Below are 22815 nucleotides of genomic sequence, written 5' to 3'. Positions count from 1 at the left end.
CCCCTTGTGCTTCCCAGGGGGGCGATGCCTCGCCCTGCTTCAGCTCTCGCTGGTCGGGCTGCAGCAGCTGACCAGCACCGATTGTCCGGTACTCCCTAGTGAGATGACCCCAGTACCTCAGTTGAAAATGCAGAAATCACAGGTCTTCTGTGTCGCTTACTCTGGGAGTTGGAGACTGGAGCTGTTCCTATTCAGCCATCTTGCTCCGCCCCCCTCCTTTAATTCTTAAGAGTAACTGTGGACTAATTTTACTGACAAAGAATTTGAGGCTCAGAGAAGTGAAATAACTTGACTTAAACTCATACAGCAAATTATTTAGCACAGAATTTAGACCTAGATTTCTCTAACTACAGGTCCCAGTATAGGTGTCAATTCATTAGTTAGCTTAAACTCATCTTCAGAGTCAAAATTAGATGTCCCATTGTGAACTGATTTTTGTTTTATTTTTACATAGCCTTTTTCAAGTTATGTTTGACTGATGTTCAATATCCCTTATAGTTGTTTTTTCAAAAGCAAGGAGAGCTCACAGCTGTATCCTTGCTAACCAGATCATGAAAATGAATATATCGTTAATAAGTAATTTTGAATGAATGAACCAACCAGTCAATTGCCTAGGGATTTAGATGGAATTTAAATAAATGTTTTCTGAAAGTCTATGATCTAATCTGTAGCTGGATTCCCAAGGATGCAAAATGGGAAGAAAATGAAGGAAACTTGCTTAGTTATATAGCAAGTTCTATGTTAATCCTTTACACTGAGTATTTTATTTAATCCTCACATTAGGATATATATGTGTAGGTATATACTATATTAAGAAACTTAGTTTAAAATGGTTAAGAAACTTGCTCAGGGCCAAAGCTTTTAAGACTTAGAGGAGAGCTCTTAATCAGGCCTCTTATATTTCCAAGCCCATGCTGTCTCCATTATACAAGCCTTTATAAATTAGGTTATTATAATTTTTAAAAAAGTTATTTATGATCGTATAAACACTAAACATGGGGGTTGACTATAAATAAAGTGTTCTTACATCATTTCTAATTTTCCCATAGATGGTTTTTATTTTGGCAAGGCTATGTAGGGCTTTTCTCTATCCTGCACAGCTTTCCGCTGATTAAAATGCTTGGACTTAATATACTGATAAAAAATACAAATGTATTATTGAGTTGTGTAGAAACATTCATAAGATTTCAAGAAGGATTTAGAGTAGTAAATTTCACATGGAGAAACACTATTAAAATTCCTATAGAAATTTTAAAACAAAGCTTATTTTGGTATGTAATTTTAGATTAGTTAACCATACCATTTTGAAAATAGGTAGAACATGGAATTATACTTCCAAAACATGTGTGCATGAATGGACATTTTAAGGGGAATGTTGTATAATATAGGCTTAATTTATGAACTTTCACCCCAAGAATATAGAATGACTTCTTTTTTAGTGATGCAAAATATGCTGAAGTTCAATACTAGCATTTCTTTAATTTCTGTCAGATAATATCATGAATATTATTATAAAATACTGCTATAAAATCTTTAGAAATTAATTACTGAGAGGCCAACCAGCATACATTCCAAAAGATATTTGTTTTGGTCTGGATAAAGAATACCAATGAGTGGCCAAGTATGGTGGCTCATGTCTATAATCCTAGTACTTTGTGAGACAAAGGAGGGAAGTTTGCTTGAGCCCAGGTTTTCGAGACCAGCCTGGCCAACATAATGTGATATCATCTCTATATAATTTTTTAAAAAAATTACCCAAGGCTGAGGGAGAAGGATCGCATGAGCCCCGGAGGTTGAGACTACAGTAAGCTGTGATAGTTTCACTGCACTTCAACCTGGGCAACAGAGCAAGACCCTGTCTCAAAAAATAAAAATAAAAAACTAAAGTAAATAAATAAAGAATACCTATAAAGTTTTAATACTCTTATATCCCTATACATATATATAATATTCTATTAAAAGGAGATAAACTAATATTAGACTGAAATAAAGCATTCTAACTCTGGAAGCCACATTGGCAATGTTTCTTGGCAGCTATATCCAAATAATACTGAAATACTCTTGTCAAGAATAAGGCAATATCTCAACTGTTATTTTATTTATTTTCTATCAAATAGTTGAGGTATATGATAACAAAAAATACAATGAAATAATTGAGAAAGAACTAAATGTGTAAGAGACATACAATGATAATTGCACCAGGGTATAAGAGAGAAATTGTTAATGCAATTGGTAGTAGAGTTAATGTTTAGCTTCCCAGCTACAAGACTAAAAGAAAAACACAATTAAGTCTTATTTTCCAGTCATATGAAGCATATAAAAGCATCAGGAGAGCATTTTGATAGTGTAAACTCTGAGGATTAAATGTGATTTTTGTAAAGCACTTAACATTAAGCATACTTAGCACATGGTAAATACCTATATAATGGTATGATAGTGATATATTTCTAACAACTTAAAAATTAAATAAGGAATTCATCCTGTGTACTTTCATATCAGGGTCATTGATCACAATAAAGGGTCACAACTTTAACAACAAGTATGTAAAATATACATACACAGCTTCATCTGGTTATTTCTTATACTGAACCTTAATATCACATTAAGGACATAATATTTTATCATATTATGAACGCATATTTTAAATATAGCAATTCAAAGTTATAGGGTTTTGGTGATTTACCTTGATAAAACACAGCACCTAAAGGTGGTGATATGTTTAGGCCATGTCCCCACCCAAATGGCATCTTGAATTGTAGCTCCCACAATTCTCACATGTTGTGGGAGGGACCTGGTGGGAGATAATTGAATCATGAGGGCAGGTCTTTTCCCTTTTGTTCTTGTGATAATGAATAAGCCTAATGAGATCTCATGGTTTTACAAAGGAGAGGTCCCCTGTACATGCTGTCTTGCCTGCCACCATGTAAATCATGCCTTTGCTCCTCCTTCACCTTCCGCCATGACTGTGAGGCCTCACATGCCATGTGAACTGTGAGTCAATTAAGCCCCTTTCCTTTATAAATTACTCAGTCTTAGGTATGTCTTTATTGGTAGCATAAGAACAGACTAATACAGAATGTAATAGAATAATTTTCAGTGTCTATATTTCAAGGAAGTTTTTTAGCAAATAATTTGAAATGAATTCTATTGGGTGTTCAAAATGATGTTAAGTGGCTATCAGCCACATGCTTTGGCTAAGGTAGTATAATTCATATTTTATTAGAAAATGCTTGAAACTAATGTGTGTTCCCTCTAAAGTAGAGGGCCATGCATGTCTCCCTGCAATGGATAAAAACTTTTGCCACATTGTATCTGTTGAAAGCCTTCACTCCATGAGTGAAGGTTTTAGTCTTGGACATTATTGAATTAATTTTTGTGGGTGTCACAATGATCATCAGATATTAAGTAATAATCTAAATTTCATTATGCATTTTAATTTTAAGGTATGTGTATACTTGGACAAAAAATTTTGGGGAAGAATGATAGTAATATTTAGTGATTATCATGCTTTTATGCTACTACCATCTAATCAACTGTAATAATTTGTGTTTGTATAGAGGTAAAGGAATTATCGATAAGGTTATATTCTGATGTTTGAGCTAGCAAGTGCTACAGAATGTCTGCAGAGAGGAATTACATAGAGACAAGTGTCTTTATCCTGCTAATGGAGCTCTCCTTTAGTGATGCAGTTGTGATCCTGGTTGATGGTGGAAGAACAAAAATATTTGTGCCACTAATCATTGTAACTCCTCTTGTATTGGGACTGAATAAGTTCTTTTAAAAAAGCAATAAACATACACATGTGCACGCATGTACTTTTTCTTCAGGACTATAGAGTTAACATCTTCCTGAGACAAAAATGGAATGACCCCAGGCTGAAGCTCCCCAGTGATTTTAGGGGTTCAGATGCACTGACAGTGGATCCAACGATGTACAAGTGTTTATGGAAACCTGATTTATTTTTTGCAAATGAAAAAAGTGCCAATTTTCATGATGTAACCCAGGAAAATATCCTCCTCTTTATTTTTCGTGATGGAGATGTCCTTGTCAGCATGAGGTACTCTTTCATATTTAATATTTGTGCATTTATATTTTCCTTCTAAAATCAATAGATGACAGAGAAGTATATTCAATTAGTTCTAAGACCCATTTCTGCTTTCAGGTTATCTATTACTCTTTCATGCCCTTTGGACTTGACCTTATTTCCCATGGATACACAACGTTGCAAGATGCAACTGGAGAGCTGTATGTAATTGAGAACATAATTGATTATGAAAATAAAGTGTTTAAAATGTCTGGTTAATACATCCTACTGACATCTTAAATAACCGTGGTAAAACTAGTGCTTTGATTATAAATAGTCACTAAAATATTTAGGGAAATTATAGTTACTCTTTTCTTAATACTATATTAAGTTGTATTAAGATAAATCATTTTTGTACTAGTCTTATTTCAGTTCATTGATGTAGGTGTATATTTCTAATATTCCAATTGCCATTGTTATTTGAGTTAGTAATATAGGCAATGTAAAAGAGAAAATGACATCCTATTTTCAATAGCATTTCTGATGTTAAAACCAGATTTTCTTAGCAGAAAATTTGGAAAACATTGAAAAATATTCTGTAAATCCAACTAAGCATTCATTTTCTATGAACGTAAAGAAATGTAAAATTTTTTTTACAAAATTGTATTTTTTATGTTTATTTGATCACATATTTTTTCAGTTATTAAAAGGTACACTAGGTGTATTAACTGAAATTATTATTTATACAATGTACTAATTAATTTCTCATGATGCTTATCTTTTGAAAATAACAGTAAGACATAAGCCTTGAAAAATTAACACAAATGCAAGGAATGTTTAGCATGAATACATGGATCATCTAATAATAATGTCGTCTATTTCTTCAGAGTAAAGAATAATTACCGGGCAAAATATGTTGCATATATGTTCTAGGTTATATGTCTAAAGTTACTTTGTGGTTGTTTTTTGAATAATGTATTGAAATGGATCCTAAATTTGAGCAGTACTTTTTCTAACTATAAAATGAGATTTTGCACATGTAAGTGTATGTGTTTATATGTTTGCACATGTCTATGTTTATGTATGTATTGTATATGAGTGCCTGCATGTCAGGATGTACTTGTAAAAAACTTCCAACAGTGCATTTACATTTTGATACCATTACTGGATGCACTGAAGTATTACTTTCAAAAATGCATGCCCTTTAGAGTTCGATAGTAGACTAGTGTATGCTGTAAAATTCTTTAAATTGTAGCCACATACCTAAGCCCAAAATGTGTGTGCTTCAGGATGCTGAAATGATGCTGTAATTATGGCCCTTTGAGGGATTATTGTATTAGCCTTCTATGGTGATGCAACTCCTTTAGGGAATTTTGCAGTGATTATTATTATTATTATCATTATTACTATTTTTTGAGACAGAGTCTTGCTCTGTCACCCAGGTTAGAGTGCAGTGGTGCGATCTCGGCTCACTGCAACACCCACGTCGTGGGTTCAAGTGATTCTCCTGCCTTAGCCTCCTGAGTAACTGGGATTACATGCGCCCACCACCGCGCCTGGTTAATTTTGTGTGTGTGTGTGTGTGTGTGTGTGTGTATTTTTAGTAGAAATGAGGTTTCACCATCTTGGTCAGGCTAGTCTCAAACTCCCGACCTCGTGGTCCACCCGCCTCGGCCTCCCAAGGTGCTGGGATTACAGGTGTGAGCCGCCGCGCCCGGCCGATTTTTTAAAAAAAATTTAGATGTTTCCATGATTACATTTCTTTTAAAAATTCCAGGGAGCGGGCCCGGGCGCGATGGCTCACGCCGGTAATCCCAGCACTTTGGGAGGCCGAGGCGGGCGGATCACGAGGTCAGAAGATCGAGACTCTCCTGGCTAACACGGTGAAACCCCGTCTCTACTAAAATACAAAAAATTAGCCGGGCGAGGTGGCGGGCGCCTGTAGACCCAGCTACTCGGGAGGCTGAGGCAGGAGAATGGCGTGAACCGGGGAGGCTGAGCTTGCAGTGAGCTGAGATCCGGCCACTACACTCCAGTCTGGGTGACAGAGTGAGACTCCGTCTCAAAAAAATAAAATAAAATAAAATCCAGAGAACATATTACATGACTGTAAATGTATACATTCAGAAAGCTTGCATCACTTATTTATTACCTTTTTATTGATGACAATTAAAAGATAATTCTGACACAGAGAAATAAGTTATTGTATGTGATGTCCTAGGATTTTAACTCTGTGCAATATGCTTATTATTTAAACTTGTTTTTTCTTTAAGATGAATATCTTTAACTCTTGTACTATTATTTCCATTAGTGCCATGGATTTTACCTCTTTACATTTTAAACTACAATTTCACATAAGAAGGTCTTATTTTCTTTCCTTTGCTATATTTAAGATTTGAATTATTAAAATATTTAAAAAGCATAGTTCATTATATTTTAAACTAACATATTTATTTACTTTTGTTTATAGTTGGTTACACAACTGATGATTTAAGATTTATCTGGCAGTCAGGAGATCCTGTGCAATTAGAAAAAATTGCCTTGCCTCAATTTGATATCAAAAAGGAAGATATTGAATATGGTAACTGTACAAAATACTATAAAGGCACTGGTAAGTAATATTCTTTAAATAAAACTAAGTTCTATTTCAAAGACACATTTTAATTAATACATAGCCAAGGGGAGAGTGGAAAAGAATTGACTAAAACTTTAAATTAAATTAGCAAGTAGTTTATCTTTATATTCATATGTTTAAGTCTTTCACAGAATTTTATTCACTAAAGTTTTTTGAACTTTTAATTATTAGATAGACATGCTTGATTTTCTTTATGTAATTTTCATAGCGAGAGGTTTTAATTGTTTATGTTAGTAATGAAAACTCTTTCAGGTAGTAGTTTTCAGTTGTTGTCAAGAAATTCTACTTCTGGCAGGATTCCATTTGGGGCTGAACATTTTAGATATAAACAATATAATCTATTTATGTTCACCCGTTGTTTTGGGGTAGTTTTTAGATGGTGGTTGACCCATATTCTTAATTTTAAAAACCATTTATCCTTATGCTATGCAGGAAGCAATAAGAGTGTGAAATAATTGGATATCAGTAAATATTCCCTGTACAGTCTTCTTGAGCTAGGTCACAGAACAGCCAATTATGAAAAGGAAAACAAATTAATCTCATTCTTTAAATTACATGAGTTTTTGCAGAAAGTACAGTATTCACTACTCAATACTGTCATAATATGATTAGTGTTCAACCTTTTACTATCTGCTGGTAGTTCTAAGTTAGTGAGGGTTTTAGATATTGAATATAGTGTTATTTCACTTAGCAATATGAAGAAGATTATTCAATTTTGATTATTACATTAGTAATAATAATCAGTTCAACATGTAAATTATTGCACAATTCTAATTCTGCTTTTGGAAATAAATCATAACAAAAATATTCAGAAATAGATATAAAGCTTTATTGTAAAATGCATGTTGACTTGAAATAATAAAATGTATATAGTATAATTGTGTAAAACTGAGAGAGATCAGATGTTTCTAGAATGCTGATAGAATGAGCTAGAATGCAGTCCTCATGACATCATCAAGGCAACATATAATTTAAAACATTCCTGTTGACATTAACAGATGGAGAGAACATTTACATATTTACAGTGTTGTGATAAAGACAATACTAGGCCATTTGAGGATACAGTTAAACACCTGTTGTTGACTTCAAGATATGTTAGCAAATTATATAACTTTAATATGTAAGCATTTCTTCTTCTTAAAGCTGATAGTACATCAGGAAAACAGAGATAATAGTCAAATATATTGCTAAATAATTATTGAGGTTTTCAAAAGTAAAAAATGGAGAGCTATTAAAAATTTGACCATCAAAGTATTCAATGAAGAAGTCATAGGTAGTTAGATATGGAAGTGATCTAATTGATAATTCTGAGCCAGCTCCTTTGTTTAGCACATAAAATAACTGAAGAGCAGAGTGAATAAACTACTTATTAAATTAGTTATTACTGGTGGCTTATTACTTATCAAATGTCACCAGGCAAATTACTGTCAGCCATGGGACCAAGAGTAGTATTCCATCTCCCATTTGTACTTCAAATTAAGAAGACTATAGTTGGTAGAGATTTTTGAGACTGTCATATAAGAATGCGTGCTTGGTAGATAGGTTTTTGATCTCTTGCTATATACTAGGCATTGTTTTTAGTTCGTTGCAGTAATTATTTAACTTAATCATCCCAACAATTCTATGAATTAAGTACTTTTATTATCCTTATTGTACACATTAGACTAATGAAACAGACACTTGCCCAAGGTCATACAGTTACAGTGATTCTGTGGGAGAGGGGGTCTGATACTGTTATACGATTGATACCTGTGGAGTCCTATTATACTTTGAAAATTGTTATCCACATCCAGATTATATGCTTGACATTTCAAAAAGAGTAGTGTCTAAATTGTTTTGAGAAATTTGAAGGAGAGCCTATCAGAGTTTTAAATTGCTTAGAGATGAAAATGACACTAGCGATTTTATTTGTAATTTTGTGTAATAGCGTATGATTATATAATAGCGTTGAAAGTCCTAGGAGTGTTCATTTTTTCATTTTTAAGCTGTACTTGTAAAAAAACTCTCCATTTGGGGACTCAGTAGTGAATGAAAGAAAGGTCCCTGCCCTTTAGAGAGCCATATTTCAATGTGGTAAACAAGTAAACAAAGTAAAATAGAATTCATTTTAGTTCTTAGAATGCGATTAGAAGATTTGCTGTGGTAGACAGAATTCAGGGGCTTATTGAAGAGTTAGAAGTTTTTTTGTGGAATTTTTTGAGTCATAAATAATTCACTGAAATCTAATTAGCCACAGAAAATAACAACAAAACAACTTATGCCTAACAATATTTTTTGGCACTTAGTATGTTTCAGGGACTTGATCAGTACTTTTATGAATTATCATATGAATGTAAGTAAAATATATGTTAATGTTTGGATAATTAGAAATCTATTTAGAAAACAGACATTGAAAATACATGCAACAGCTAACAGTGTAGAAAATGAGAAAGTATAAATATATATATGAGCATTACTTAAAATGATGGTCAGTGTTTAATTTGTATGGAAATAATAATGCAGCTTCAACTTTATTAAAATTATGCTTTTATGATTGTAAAATAACAAAAGTGGAGAAATATGTGGGAAAGCAAGTATACAAAAGTACTCAAATTGGAAGCCTGAGTGAATAATGGAATAAAACTTCACAGGAAATAGAAAGTAAATTGAATTTGCCCAGTGAACATTTATATCAATTAGCTGCCCACCTGCCTCTCATAAATGTAACAATACTAGGAAAAGATCAAAAAAAAGATCAAGAAATGTTTCTCATAAAATTTTATGAGCAAATCACTATAATATCCAAGCATGTATTTTACTGCTAAATGCATCCAAGTCTTATGAAGCTCCCCTAGTGGGTACCTTCATAAAAGGGACATGATGGAAACTTGCTTCAAATCGCAGGACTCATGTTAATGGGCTATCATTTAAACATAATGGGATGGAATGGAAAATTTTATTTTAAGCTGTGCTACTTTGTAGTAAATCGTTACAATATTTGTGACAACTGAGACTACCTAAAAATATATAATTTGTTGAGAAACATTTCATGGCACTAGGTGAACAGAAAACTAATTTGACTTCGTGGTGCTATTACAAAGTGATGTACTTTAGAATCAGTTTTAGGAAGTACTTTGAGCCTTCTTAATTGTAGCAATTGTACTTATGAAAGATTCTATTTTTGAAATACTGCACATGGTTGTTACTTAGAAACATATGTTCTTATTTGTCCAGGCAGGGAGTTAAGGTGAATGGTGGGAAAAGAAAAGAAAGAGAGATTTTTCACTGTTATGTTTTTTACATCCTTTTAAAATCTGTGAATAACTTGATATATTGCCTAATTTTAATGAAATTCAACTGTAAAAAAGAAATACTTGCATTTCTTGTCTTTAATGTAATATGGAAGCATTTGGCATAAATAGAATTTACCTCAGTCAAAAGCAACAGTTTTTGTTACATATTAGCTGTACCATCTGTGTAACCTCTCAGAGGTGGCAATGATTCTAAATCACACTGGGAAAAGAAAAGATTTCTAATCTATTTGTTGAAGATATAAATAACCATTCTTTTATTCCACGTTTGCTAAGGTCCTATTCTGTGCAAGTACTGCTGTAGGTGCTATTAATGAATAAATATGTAGATTATTCTTGTGTCAGATATATGTATATTCTTCCCAATTAGGAAGACCAGGTAAATATTATTTTTAAACTATAAAATAGGAAAAGTAACATTATTCTTTCCCCATAATTGTTTCATTTATTTATTGTTCATTAATTTGTTTCACCATTTTAAAAAATTATATAAACAGAAAACGATTATAGATATTTTATTTTGCTATTTATGCATAATCTTACATTTGTAAAATGGCAAATGACACTCTTATCTAAATTAAGCACTCTCGGCATTACATATTATATTTAAATAGCTAACTGAAAAGACCAAACATTTAAGAAATAATCTCGAACATCTGGAAATACCTTTTCTATTTGAATGCAGTACTGTGAGCATATTCGTGTTACTATTTTCTTTCTCAAGGCAGCAAAGGCTATTGTGAGGCTGCCTATAATTGGTGATTAATTTGGGGGACTAGTTGATGTCATGGCCACTCTAGAGTTAGGTTGTAAAACAATTTCTGCAGTTTGGGCATTTGAAAATGAAAGTTCTTTCCTTCAATTGGAGTACCTTTGAGAGCCCAAAGTAGAGGTGGGCAAAGTTGTGAGAGGCATATCCAATGTTTGCAGCATATACATCTTTCATGTATATGGATTAAAAACACTGATTTCTTATACTTGCTAATGTTTACTTCCAATACTTTCTTAATTTTTAAGGTTTATCTATACATGAGAGTCAATGTAGACTGCCTTCCATCCTACATAAGAAGTGGTACATGTGGCTGAAAAATTATACCAATAATGTGTAGTCCCGGAGTGTTTTTTTTTTTTTTTTTTTTTTAAGACTTTTTCTACTTTGATTTACTACTGCCTGTATGACTCCTTTAGATCATTGCCCTGAGAGGACCCACGGGTAAGGAAAAGTTCAACTCTATTGCCAGTTCTCTGAACAATGACCTAAAAGGCTAGACACTGACACAATGGAGCAGCATGTGGGATCTATTTCTCAATGTCATAATGAAGTTGCGAAAGGTCAGCTGAAACTAGTTACATAATGTCACCCTTTTAGATCACATAAAGTATATATCTGCAAAGAAAAACTTTTTTTTGAGGCGTTTACTCTGTGAAATTGCCTCAAATAGAAGTGACTTACCATTTCCAGGTCTGTCATTGATGTTTGCGATTCTGTGTGGGTGAAAACCTCATGCCTTGAATGTGTTTGCTTCTGAAAGGCTACTACACATGTGTGGAAGTCATCTTCACTCTGAGGAGGCAGGTCGGCTTTTACATGATGGGGGTCTATGCCCCAACCCTGCTCATCGTGGTTCTCTCCTGGCTTTCCTTCTGGATCAACCCGGATGCAAGTGCTGCCAGAGTGCCCCTGGGTAAGGTGTTTCATGCTTTTTTGTCACATTAGGAACAGATTATATCTTTATCTAACTTACCATATAATCAAATACTTTGAAACAATGAGTTTTAGAATTGTTAGCAACCAGTTTCACTGTTTAAAGACTTTCTTGAAAACTTGATATTGAACTAGATTTTCTCAATGTTTATGCACTCTATAATTAAGCTAAGTTTCTCTTTTCATGTCCTTGGAGTATTATAAGCAGTTAATCTATTTTTCTGTCATGAAATAATTATTTAGAAGTGATTTTCACAGATAACTATGTCTAAAACCTTCAGTAGTGCCAAACTTAAAAATGAATAACTATGTTGAAGGAAACCTTCCTGAAAAATAGTGTGTATTATCACATACTCTTAGTCAGGAAATAGTAATATATTTTGTTTTTTTAAAATTATGAAAATTATATAGCCATCATTTTCCCAACCATTGGTTATTTTGTGCTATATCAGGGCTGGTTGGCTGTCCCTTGAGGGCCATTGCTCTCCAGTTTATTTTTAATGCTTTGTGACATAGAAATGCCACCAGCCAGTCTTTTGAAAATCGTGTCTGTATAATGGCTAGAAAGCCTTTGCTTAAGGAAATAAGCAAGAGCTCTTCCTATGGATAAACTGAATAAACTTCAAAATATGTACATTGTGTCAACAAATTTTGATTGATTGGAGTGTTTCAAAATTCTTTATTACTGTGTGTCTGTGTGTTTTTCTGAATATCACCTGGAACTCACACAGGTAAGACTGTGATGTCTGACCTCCTCAATGAGTACGTAGTTGCTTCATTTAAATTTTCTTCCATCGAAAAGGCCTTGTGCAAATCTCTCTCCTGACTTATCGGAGGAATTAAATGAAATACAGATTTTAAAGAGTAGGAAACTAGGAAAGAAACCATGAAAATGGCAATGTAATCTGAAGAAGAATTTGTATTTTTACACCTAAATGAGATCACACAGACCAAATCTATAACCAAAAATGTGGGATTTCATCATGGATAAAACTATGTATTATATTTATTATATTTACTGGGAAAATAACCAAAAAACCTGAATTTAAATTCTTACACTTGTCAAAATATATATTTCTCTCAAATAATTTTTGTTGTTGTTATTAGAGTTTCTTATGTTCATGCAGTGATATAAATGTCAGGCTTTCAAGAGCACTTTGGAGACATCCCAATTTCTGACATATCCTGTAAGAATTTTTCATCTGCATTCATTGCGGGACTTCCGATACCAGGTCCCTGAGCTGTGACTTAATATTCAGGAGACATGTTATGTGGAGAAGTGTTCAGTGGCTGAAAGTCCATCTCTAGAGTTAACCTGGGTTTGAAAGCCAGTTCTGAATTTATTAGCTGTGACAGGTTGGACAACAGATTTAACTTCTTTAAAAATAACTCTGCTGAAATATCAGCGGGAATGATAAAAATACCCAAGAAGCTACAGAGAGTATTAAGAAAATGAGTGAAAGCCTATATTAACATTCAGGAGTTAATAATGAGCTACATTTTTATATTGCTTTACAGTTTGCAAAGCACTTCTACATATTTTGATTCCTTCAGCAAATATTTGTTTTGTGCTATGTGCTAGGTACTATTCAAGAAGATGGGGATGTTGTTAACAAAATAGATAGCTAATAAATAGTTAATAAAATGCATTAAAATACGTCTTAGTGGCCGGGCGCCGTGGCTCAAGCCTGTAATTCCAGCACTTTGGGAGGCCGAGACGGGCGGATCACGAGGTCAGGAGATCGAGACCATCCTGGCTAACCCGGTGAAACCCCGTCTCTACTAAAAAATACAAAAAACTAACCGGGCGCGGTGGCGGACGTCTGTAGTCCCAGCTACTCCGGAGGCTGAGGCAGGAGAACGGCGGGAACCCAGGAGGCGGAGCTTGCAGTGAGCTGAGTTCCGGCCACTGCACTCCAGCCTGGGCGACAGAGCAAGACTCCGCCTCAAAAAAAAAAAAAAAAAAAAAAAAAAACACGTCTTAGCTTCAATGAGTGTATATGTTATTGGGAAGAAACAGACACCAAATAAATATAATATATCATGTGTAAGATAGTGATGTAAGATAGCAAGTTTGGAGGTAGCAAACTGCTTGTTAGAAAGGCCTCAGTGAGAGGGTGATACCGGATAGAGACATGGAGGAGGTGAAGAAATGAGTCATTTCTAGGGCAGAGTGGGCCAGACAGTGATCATTTGGGCCGCATTCCTGAAGCGGGAGCATGCTTGGGCATTGCAGAGGCAAGGAGGCCAGTGTGGCTGGAGCAGAGCAAGTCAAAGGGAGAGGAGTGTGAAAGGAGGTCAGAAAGATAACAGCGATGAGGGGTGGACTACGTAGCATCTGCTAAGACATCCTGATGATTTTGAGCTCTTTGTTTTTTGTTTCTGTTTTTGTTTTCTGACGGAGTCTGGCTCTGTTTCCCAGGCTGGAGCGCAATGGTGCAATCTCGGCTCACTCTGCAATGGTGTCATGAGCCACCACACCGATTTTAGTTTTTATTCAGCGTGAAATACAAAGTCGCTAAAGGCTTTTACACATGATCTGACTTAAATTTTAACCAAATCTCTTTGCCTACTTTGTTGAGTACAGAATGACCTGGGGCAAGGGCAGAAGCAAGGAAAGCAGTTAGGAAACAATTGGACTAATTCAGGTAAATAATCATGGTTTGGGCTAGTGAGTAGTAGTGCAGGTACTGATAAATATTTGATGATGGGACTGAGAGCAGTGGCTCACACCTGTAATCCCAGCACTTTGGGAGGCAGAGGTGGGCGAATCACCTGAGGTCAGGAGTTGGAGGCCAGTCTGGCCAACATGGCGAAACCCCGTCTCTACCAAAAATACAAAAAATCAGCCTGGCGTAGTAGCGGACGCCTATAACCCCAGCTACTCGGGAGTCTGAGGACTGAGAATTGCTTGAACCTGGGACGCAGAAGTTGCAGTGAGCTGAGATTGCACCACTGCACTCCAGCCTGGGCAACAGAGTGAGACTTCATCCCCCGCCCCCTCCCCCCAAAAAAATTAGATGATGGATGGTAGTGAAGGTTGAGACAAGAGGTATTTGTAGGTATGTTGAATGTGAGATTAAAGAAAGTAGAATCAGGGTTGACTTCAAGATTATTTTGGATGAAAAACTAGAAAGATTAAATTGGCATTAGCCGAGATGGGCAAAGGTGCAAGTAAATACAGTGGGTTTGAGAAGATGGGCAGGCCAGGAGCTTTGCTTTAGGCATGTTAAGGTTCCAGTGTCAGTTAGGTGGAGATATCAGATAGGCAGTTGGATATGCAAGTCTCGGTTTAATTGGACATTTCAGAACTGGAGTAGGAATGTAAACTTTGTCAAAATATAGATGGTTTTCAATCTCTGGTTGGAACCACAGTGGAGTGAGTGTAGATAGAGATATCTACTTCTAAGAGGGACTGAGAAAATGAAGAACAACCGGTATGGTGGGGTTTCCTAAAAGTCAAGTGGAGAACGTATTTCTAGGTCAAGAAAGTGATCAACCAACAGTTCATGGATCAATGACATTTAGAGCTAAAGGTTACCATTAGGTTAAAGAAGCTGGAGAGGTCACTGGTGTCCGTGGACAGTTTCTTTGAAGTGAGAAGAAAGCCTGATTGGACTGGCTTCAGGAAAGAAGATGAGGGGGGGATTGGAGATATTTAGTATAAATAACTCATTGGAGGTTGTTAGCTGTAAAAAGAAAAAGAATAAGAAAATAGCTAGAGTAAGAATAAAAGTCAAGAGAGTGTTTTTCATTTTTTAAAGGTAGATGAATTCATAGTATGTTTAGTTTATTTTTGATGAAGGACAACCAGTAGTGAAGGAAACATTGAGAGATGGACAAAGTGCAGGAGCAGTGAACTTGAGAAAGGAAGAGGGGATTAGATCCAGGAAATGGAGCTATTGCCCTTTGCTAGGAGCAAAATGCGTTTGTCCCAAAGGTAAGCAAACTCCTATAAGAGGCCAGAGAGTAGACATTTGAGGTTTGTGGGCCATATAGTTTCCATCACTCCATTCAACTCTGCTCTTATATGTTCTATGTAAAGCAGCCACAGACAATATATAACTGAATAAGTATGGATGTGTTCTAACAAAACTTTATTTGTAAAATAGATGGGTCAGATTGGCCTACAGGTCATAGTTTGCTGATCCCTGGTTCATAGCATCAGAAGAGAAGGCAGAGTATATGGACACAAAGGGAGGTAGATGGGTAGATATTTAAACAGTTGTGTGGGCTACCTCCTCTTATTAAGTGAATTATACCAATTGATTTCTAGATGTTAGATGAGTTGTGAATTACTAGAACAAAAAGTATTCATAGTACTCCCTTTTCCTTTTAATGTCAGGCTGTAGTAGTAATGTTCCATCTTTCATTCCTGTTATTATTACATCATGAATTTTCTGTTTATTTTCTTGATCACTCAAGCTAAAGGCTTTCCTATTTTATTGATATTTTCAAAGCACCAACTTTTATCTCATTTATTTTCTCTATATGTTTATTTTCCTTTTATTGATTTTAGCTGTTTATTATTTCCTTTCTACTTACTTTGCATTTGATTTGATCTCTTTGTAATTGCTGAAAGTAGGACTCAAATAATTGGTTTTAGAACTTTCTTCTTTTCTAACATGAACATTTACAGTTGTAAATTTCCCTGTAAGCATTGCTTTCACTTCAGTGCACAAATTTTGGTATATTATATTTTCATCTTTCAGTTGAAATATTTCATAACTTATCTTGTGATTTCTTCTTTGGCCCATGGATTCTTTAGAAAGGTATTTAGAGTTTCTCTGGGTACCTGAATATGATTGCTTTCTAACTTAATTCCATTTTTGTCAGATAATATACTCACTGACGTCAATTCTTTTATGTGTATTGAGACTTCTTTTAAGCAGCCCATTCTAGCCTATGCCTCCTGATAAACACCATGTGCATGTGCAGTGTATTAGTCATTGTTTGCTGTTGTGTTCTGTAAGTATCATTATAGTCAAGTTGGTTAGTAACTCTGTTGAAATCTTTTATCTCTTTTGCGTAGTTATTGTTATTGGTGAGACATGTTAAGATCTCCAATTATAATTATGGAATTATGCTGCAGGTATTTGGAAGGTCTGTTATTAGACCCCAAATTATAATTTTATCTAAAAAGAAAAGGAAGTAATACTGACTCAGACTAAATTTCAGGATATCCAGTTAATATAGCTGTTTTCATTCTGCATATCTTTCCTTACTCTACTATTTCCCCCCTACATTCTCCCAAAGGATTAAATAAATAAGTTTACCAGTCTCTTTTGTTATGGCCTGTAGTTTTTATTTTCTGGAAGTTAGAAGACAACATAAAGAGTAAAGTAATACTTTAAATTGCCCTAGATTCATTTTGCTTTTTTAAAAAATTAGTTTTGTATTCTACTTTTATTTTCACCCAGCCTTTTGTGATTAATTTTCCCCATTGTTAACAAACATCAAAGATTCCCCGGCGAATTTTAGGTAATGACTTTTGTCTTAAGCTATTTCTCCAAGTATGGAAGTAACTATGCATGGAACTATTGAAGTAATGTTTTGTAATACTCTTAACTAAGTAAACTATACTATATCTTTTCCTGTTACATAAAATACTTTAGTTGCTGCTAAAGGGAATACTTTTTTTAACAAATAGCTTTCAATTATAAATACAAAAAGATTAATAATTTGAGTCAAAGTTTCCTTTCCTTTTAGTATTCTTTAACTAAAAATTATGAAATGATAATATGCTAATATAATGTATTAATAGTAGTACTTTTACATGCATTTTCATTTTATTAACAGCAATTTCAAATGTACAAATTTGGTGATTATCACAGTGTGAGATAAATTATTTGGAGCTTAGATGGGAGTTGGCATGTGTGCAATTGCAATTGCTCCTTGACCTGCTCTGTTGATTCATGGCATTGGTTATGAATAGCAAATGCCATACTGTATCTGCTTTCCATTTCTTTTCTTTTCCTTTTTTAAACTCTCTTTTCCTTTGTTTCTTCCTCTCTTTTCTTTCCTTATTTTTTCTTCTCCTTTCTTTTCTAGTTTTCAATTTTCTCTTTGCACCAATACATTCCTAGTATATATGCTGTTAGGGAATTATTTTTCAGATTCTTCCTCTGTGATTTGCTGGACAAGAAATCTGTGGACATTCCATAGACAATCATAGAGGTTACTGTATACATCTTGAAAAATTGAGATGATTTTATCATTATGCAATTCTGTCTCCATTTTGATGAGCTAAATAACTTCAACCCTGACTTGTTTATGGAAGATTTTGTTCAATTCAACCTCCTTATATAGCTTATTGATTAATAATTTAGTTTATATCATTTGTTGGCTTTAACTTTTCATAGACGAAGACTCTACATCTATTTGTAAGAGTTAGTATCAATTTCATGACATTTTCCCAGATTTGAAATCTAGGTTTGATTTTGGAAGAAACAGTGTGACAAATAAGGTCTATATAATTTAAACATGTTTTAAAAATATTTTACCAAAGAGTCCTAGAATTTATTAAAGGGGAGCATCAGAATAATTTATTAAGAATATAATATTAACACTATAAAAATCATTTTTTTTTTGAGATGAAGTCTCGCTCTATTGCCCATACTGCAGTACAGTGACGCAATCTCAACTCACTGCAAACTTTGCCTCCCGGGTTCAAGCAATTCTCCTGCCTCAGCCTCCAGTGTAGCTGAGATTACAGGCAAGTGCCACCACACCCAGCTGATTTGTTTTTTGTATTTTTAGTAGAGACTGGATTTCACTATATTGGTTAGGCTGGCCTCGAACTCCTGACCTAAGGTGATCCACCCACCTCGGTCTGCCAGAGTGCTAGGATTACAAGCATGAGCCACTGCACCTGACCAATTCCACACTTTTATGGGTAATGGCTTTACATTTCTTTCTGTTTATAATTTATTAAAATTTAGATAATTTCACTATGTACCATTTAACAATGAAGTAATCCCATTTGAAGGCTATATTATGATAATGCTAAAATATTTTACAAAGTAGCATTATTTGCTCAGATTTCTTATTTTTGGATAGAAAATGCTAATAGGTGGTTTCTATTATAATATGATTTTCCCAAGATAAGGCACATAATGTATGTTCACCTTCTTCTCCTTCAATTTCCTTCTTAAATCTGATATGATAAAAGTCTTGAATTCACTACCATTGTTTATAACTGAATTTGTGGAATTATGAATACTCTCCTTTTCCCTCCAAAATCTATAAATATTCTGTCACTCCTTTTAAAGACAACCCTTTCATCTGTTTCTTCAGTCAATCCCCCTTTTCTGACACCAAAGCATCTTTACCTCACAAAGTCCTCTCTCTTTTCAGACATCTATCTGAATGATATTGGCTAATCTTTTCAAAAAGTTCTTTCAGATTCCCAGGTGCACTGTGCTGTGTCATGATCATCGGTTCTTGTTTCTTGACCTTTATCTAATCTTTCAATGTTTTCCTGACAAAGTCATCTTCTTTTCTATAGGCCCCTCCCATCTTTATATGGAAACTCTTCCAGTCATTCTGTTCATAACTTTGTCTCAATTTTTTTCTTCTTCCTTGAATCAGTAACTCTTTTCAAATGTTTTCTCTAAAATTCTTTCACATCTGTCCCATAACCTAGGTCTTCATTTCCTGATACTTTGTTTCCCCAACTACTATTTTTCTTTCTCGGTCTATTTTGTATATCCACACCAAAGTAATGCTACTTAAACATTCTTTTGATAATGTAATTTCTCTTTCCTTAATTTCAAATTTCTGAATATTCTCTACCAAACATGGTATAAAAAGCCATTACAGAACTCTAAAGGTCTTCTATAATCTGAAATTATTCTCCATTTCATCATAAAGTTTCTAATCTATCAGGATAAATATTCAGGTATACAACTTAGCTTACTAAAATTTAATATCTTCTAGGTTATTGATCAGCATGAAATGCTATGGAAACACAGAAGATAGTGTCAAAATAGTTTATCTCAAGGAAATAAGTTAGTCTTGTTTTTGAATGGTAATTTGACTCACAAAATTTGACCAAGAATGGAAAAATTAACTTAGAATGACAGTTTGCCAAGTTAATTCCCACGGCTATAATCAACTGTAGTTTAGGACAGTAATTGATAAGGTATTGGATTTTTATATTGCTTTCCACTTCCAGGCTAGAACACATTAAGACCTACATTAACTTTTAAAATACAGTTCTATTAATTAGTTCTTAGTTTTCCTCAGGGCTAAGGATAATTATAGTAAAAGTAAACTAGGAGCTTATCAAGTTGTTGTATATTGAATATTGTTTTCATCCACAGAAATTATATTTGCTTAACATGTTTCTTTCTAATAGAGAGTATCTTAGGTTCTTGAATGCAAAATACACTTTTTAGAAGCTTCTGAAATGATGCAATTGGTATATTTTTCGATGTTTAACTGATTATTAATACTAATATAGTGCTTATAATTTCATGGGAAGGGAAAAGAGAGTCAAGTAGACATTTAATTATTATGGTGATATATACATTAATTCTCATAAGTGGCCAAATCTAAGAAGAAAAAATTATGCTAAACCCAGTATGTGAGATGGACTCACAGAGTCAAGTCAGATCTGTTTTCTCCTTCAAGTAAAGTGAATCTCCCTTGACATTGACTGAGTTTTCTTTTCTGACTTTTCTGACTCAGCATGTTCCTGATAGCCCATGCCAACAGGTTATAACTACAAAATACATTTCATCATTTCCTCTCTTGAAAATACGAAGGAAAAGAAAAAGAGAGCGGAATGGGAGAGAGGGTGGCAACTGGGAAGAGAAAGAGCAATAAATTATTGCAATTCTTCTTTGGAGTCTGACAATTACTTTACTTAAATTAACATATAATGTGTTAGCTTTCATTGAAAGGTTACCATTACATGGAGCAGACCTTTCTTCCTTTCTTTGGAAATCTGGAATCATATATTCTCCCTAAACAGGAATATTTCCTATTGTGTCTTTTCTATTAATTTTTCTTATTATGAACCTTATCAAAAATTACTTTGTATGTTCTATTCTTGCTCTGATTTAGTTGCTCATGGGGACAAAACTCAGCTCCATAACTGAAATCTTTCTCAAACAAAGCTGAAAAATAACATACATAATCTGTCTAATAAGAGATCTCTGTGTCTTCCTCAGACATACTATACAGTAGTTTTAGACATTTGTAATATTGAAAACAGGTCCAAATTATATTTTTATACTCTGATTTAAATTTCTATTTATTTTTTAAAATCCTAAGTATTTACAAAATCCTCAACCATAGTCAATAATCCTTACATAAAAGGCACGTACCTATTATTTCTCCTAGTCTTTGAGCTTTAAGGGGACCTGACGAATTGTTCATGGTTCATTGGAAGGTGCTGGAGGTGGATTTCGTCAAAGAGTAATGACCGCAGAACATCTCATAGGGATAAAAAGCAACTTTCATTCCTCTTTCTGTTTCTGTAGGTATCTTCTCAGTCCTCAGCTTGGCCTCTGAGTGTACAACCCTTGCTGCTGAGCTTCCCAAAGTTTCCTATGTGAAGGCTCTTGATGTTTGGCTCATTGCTTGCCTTCTCTTTGGGTTTGCTTCCCTGGTGGAGTATGCGGTTGTCCAGGTGATGCTGAACAACCCCAAAAGGGTTGAAGCAGAAAAAGCCAGAATTGCTAAGGCTGAGCAAGCAGATGGAAAAGGTGGAAATATGGCTAAAAAGAATACTGTGAATGGAACAGGGACTCCTGTTCATATTAGCACTTTGCAGGTAAGGATAAAATTATCCCATGAAATCATTTCCCCCAACCTCTTCATAGTGTCGCGAGAGATACTTTTGTGTATGTGACAAGTTTTGATGAAATTGGCATTTGCTTGTTTTTCTCTCGCAGCTGAAAAGAAACTGAGCACAACACACTTTTTGGGAAACATGCTTTTTAGAAAACATTCAGAACATTTAGGTCAAATACCACTTAAGAAAAAAAGTAATGCCTTATTAAATTTTTTGAGAACTTTGCACTGAGTTTAAGGATTCAACTCTGCTTTGATGGTCACCATTGAATATGGAGACCTTGCTGGAGCACAGAGCTTCCTATTGTTTCTCATTCAATATATCTTAGTGAAAGGCCAGAGGACTGTGGGGCATCGCTGATCATCTGCCTTACATAAAAAGGCTTGGAGAAGCCCATGCTCATGATTAAATCACCCACCATTCCCCATTAAGTTAGAGAACTTCACTTGGAGCATGTCAGGAAGGCTACTTGTTTACTGGATGTCTGTCTCAGGGAAACGATGCCCTCAGTTAGGAATCTGTCCTGCCCAGCAGTGAGTGGCAGGAGAAGGAATATTTAAGATTTTACCCCATAATGCTGTCTTGTCAATTGATTATGGGTCTAAGAATAGTGGACAATGACAAATCTCAAAGAACTAGGCTGTGTAAAGGATTGAGGTTAGCTGTCCATTACCCCAATGTGCCCGTCATAGATGCCCTCTGGATGGGTGGACCAGTCAACCAGAAGACCATTTCCATTGAGCTAAGAGCAGTAAATTCCACAGAAGACCAATAGGTCCATTCCATCCTACAGCCTTGAAAATCTTACCTTCCATGCTTTTCCTCTGGTCCGACAATTACTCTATCAGTTTGTTAATCACCACTACTCACCTTACCTAGAATGCTAGACGAGTATACCACATGTGGTTTTTAGGTGCAGAAGCAAAGGAACCATGCTTATATGGTGCTGCCTGTGGCCTTTAAAAAACTGTTTAAGTCATTTATACTCATTTTCTGAGCCTAAAGCCAAGATCCTCTGCAAATACTTAGCTGAAACCTTCAGGGAGGCTTCTTGAGGCCTTATAACTCCTTTATGCCTTTCATGAAGAATAAGGAGAAAATTCACATTAGTCTAATGCTATCTTGGCCTTAAAAATGTCCTTAATATATCTTTTTCATACTTCTACCTCCAATATTTCTATTTCATTATATTTGAAATGAGTTTCTTGTAGAGAACATATAGTTGGCGTTTGGTATTTAAACTGCTCTGCCATTCTCTTATGTTTGAATTGGTATACTTAGATCATTTCCATAACGTAATTATTGATACAACAAGGCTTTACTCTGTGTTTTGTTTTTCTTTGTTTTGTTTATTTTGGT

General features: G+C 34.7%; 1 protein-coding gene across 1 annotated transcript in view; it reads left to right on the top strand.

The window, feature by feature from the left end:
- GLRB (glycine receptor beta) overlaps nt 1–22815 on the top strand; it is a 93656-nt gene that overhangs the window by 59261 nt on the left and 11580 nt on the right. The window contains exons 4-8 of the mRNA XM_017871025.1: nt 3828–4057; nt 4163–4245; nt 6495–6635; nt 11482–11634; nt 21143–21435. Coding sequence (XP_017726514.1) covers nt 3828–4057; nt 4163–4245; nt 6495–6635; nt 11482–11634; nt 21143–21435 — 900 coding nt within the window. The remainder of the gene's footprint in view (nt 1–3827; nt 4058–4162; nt 4246–6494; nt 6636–11481; nt 11635–21142; nt 21436–22815) is intronic.

This window comes from Rhinopithecus bieti, unplaced genomic scaffold, assembly GCF_001698545.2.
Source record: "Rhinopithecus bieti isolate Rb0 unplaced genomic scaffold, ASM169854v2 scaffold_3878, whole genome shotgun sequence".
Classification (NCBI taxonomy): domain Eukaryota; kingdom Metazoa; phylum Chordata; class Mammalia; order Primates; family Cercopithecidae; genus Rhinopithecus; species Rhinopithecus bieti.
Note: the sequence above shows the minus strand (reverse complement) of the source record. Positions and strands in the feature narration are given on the sequence as shown.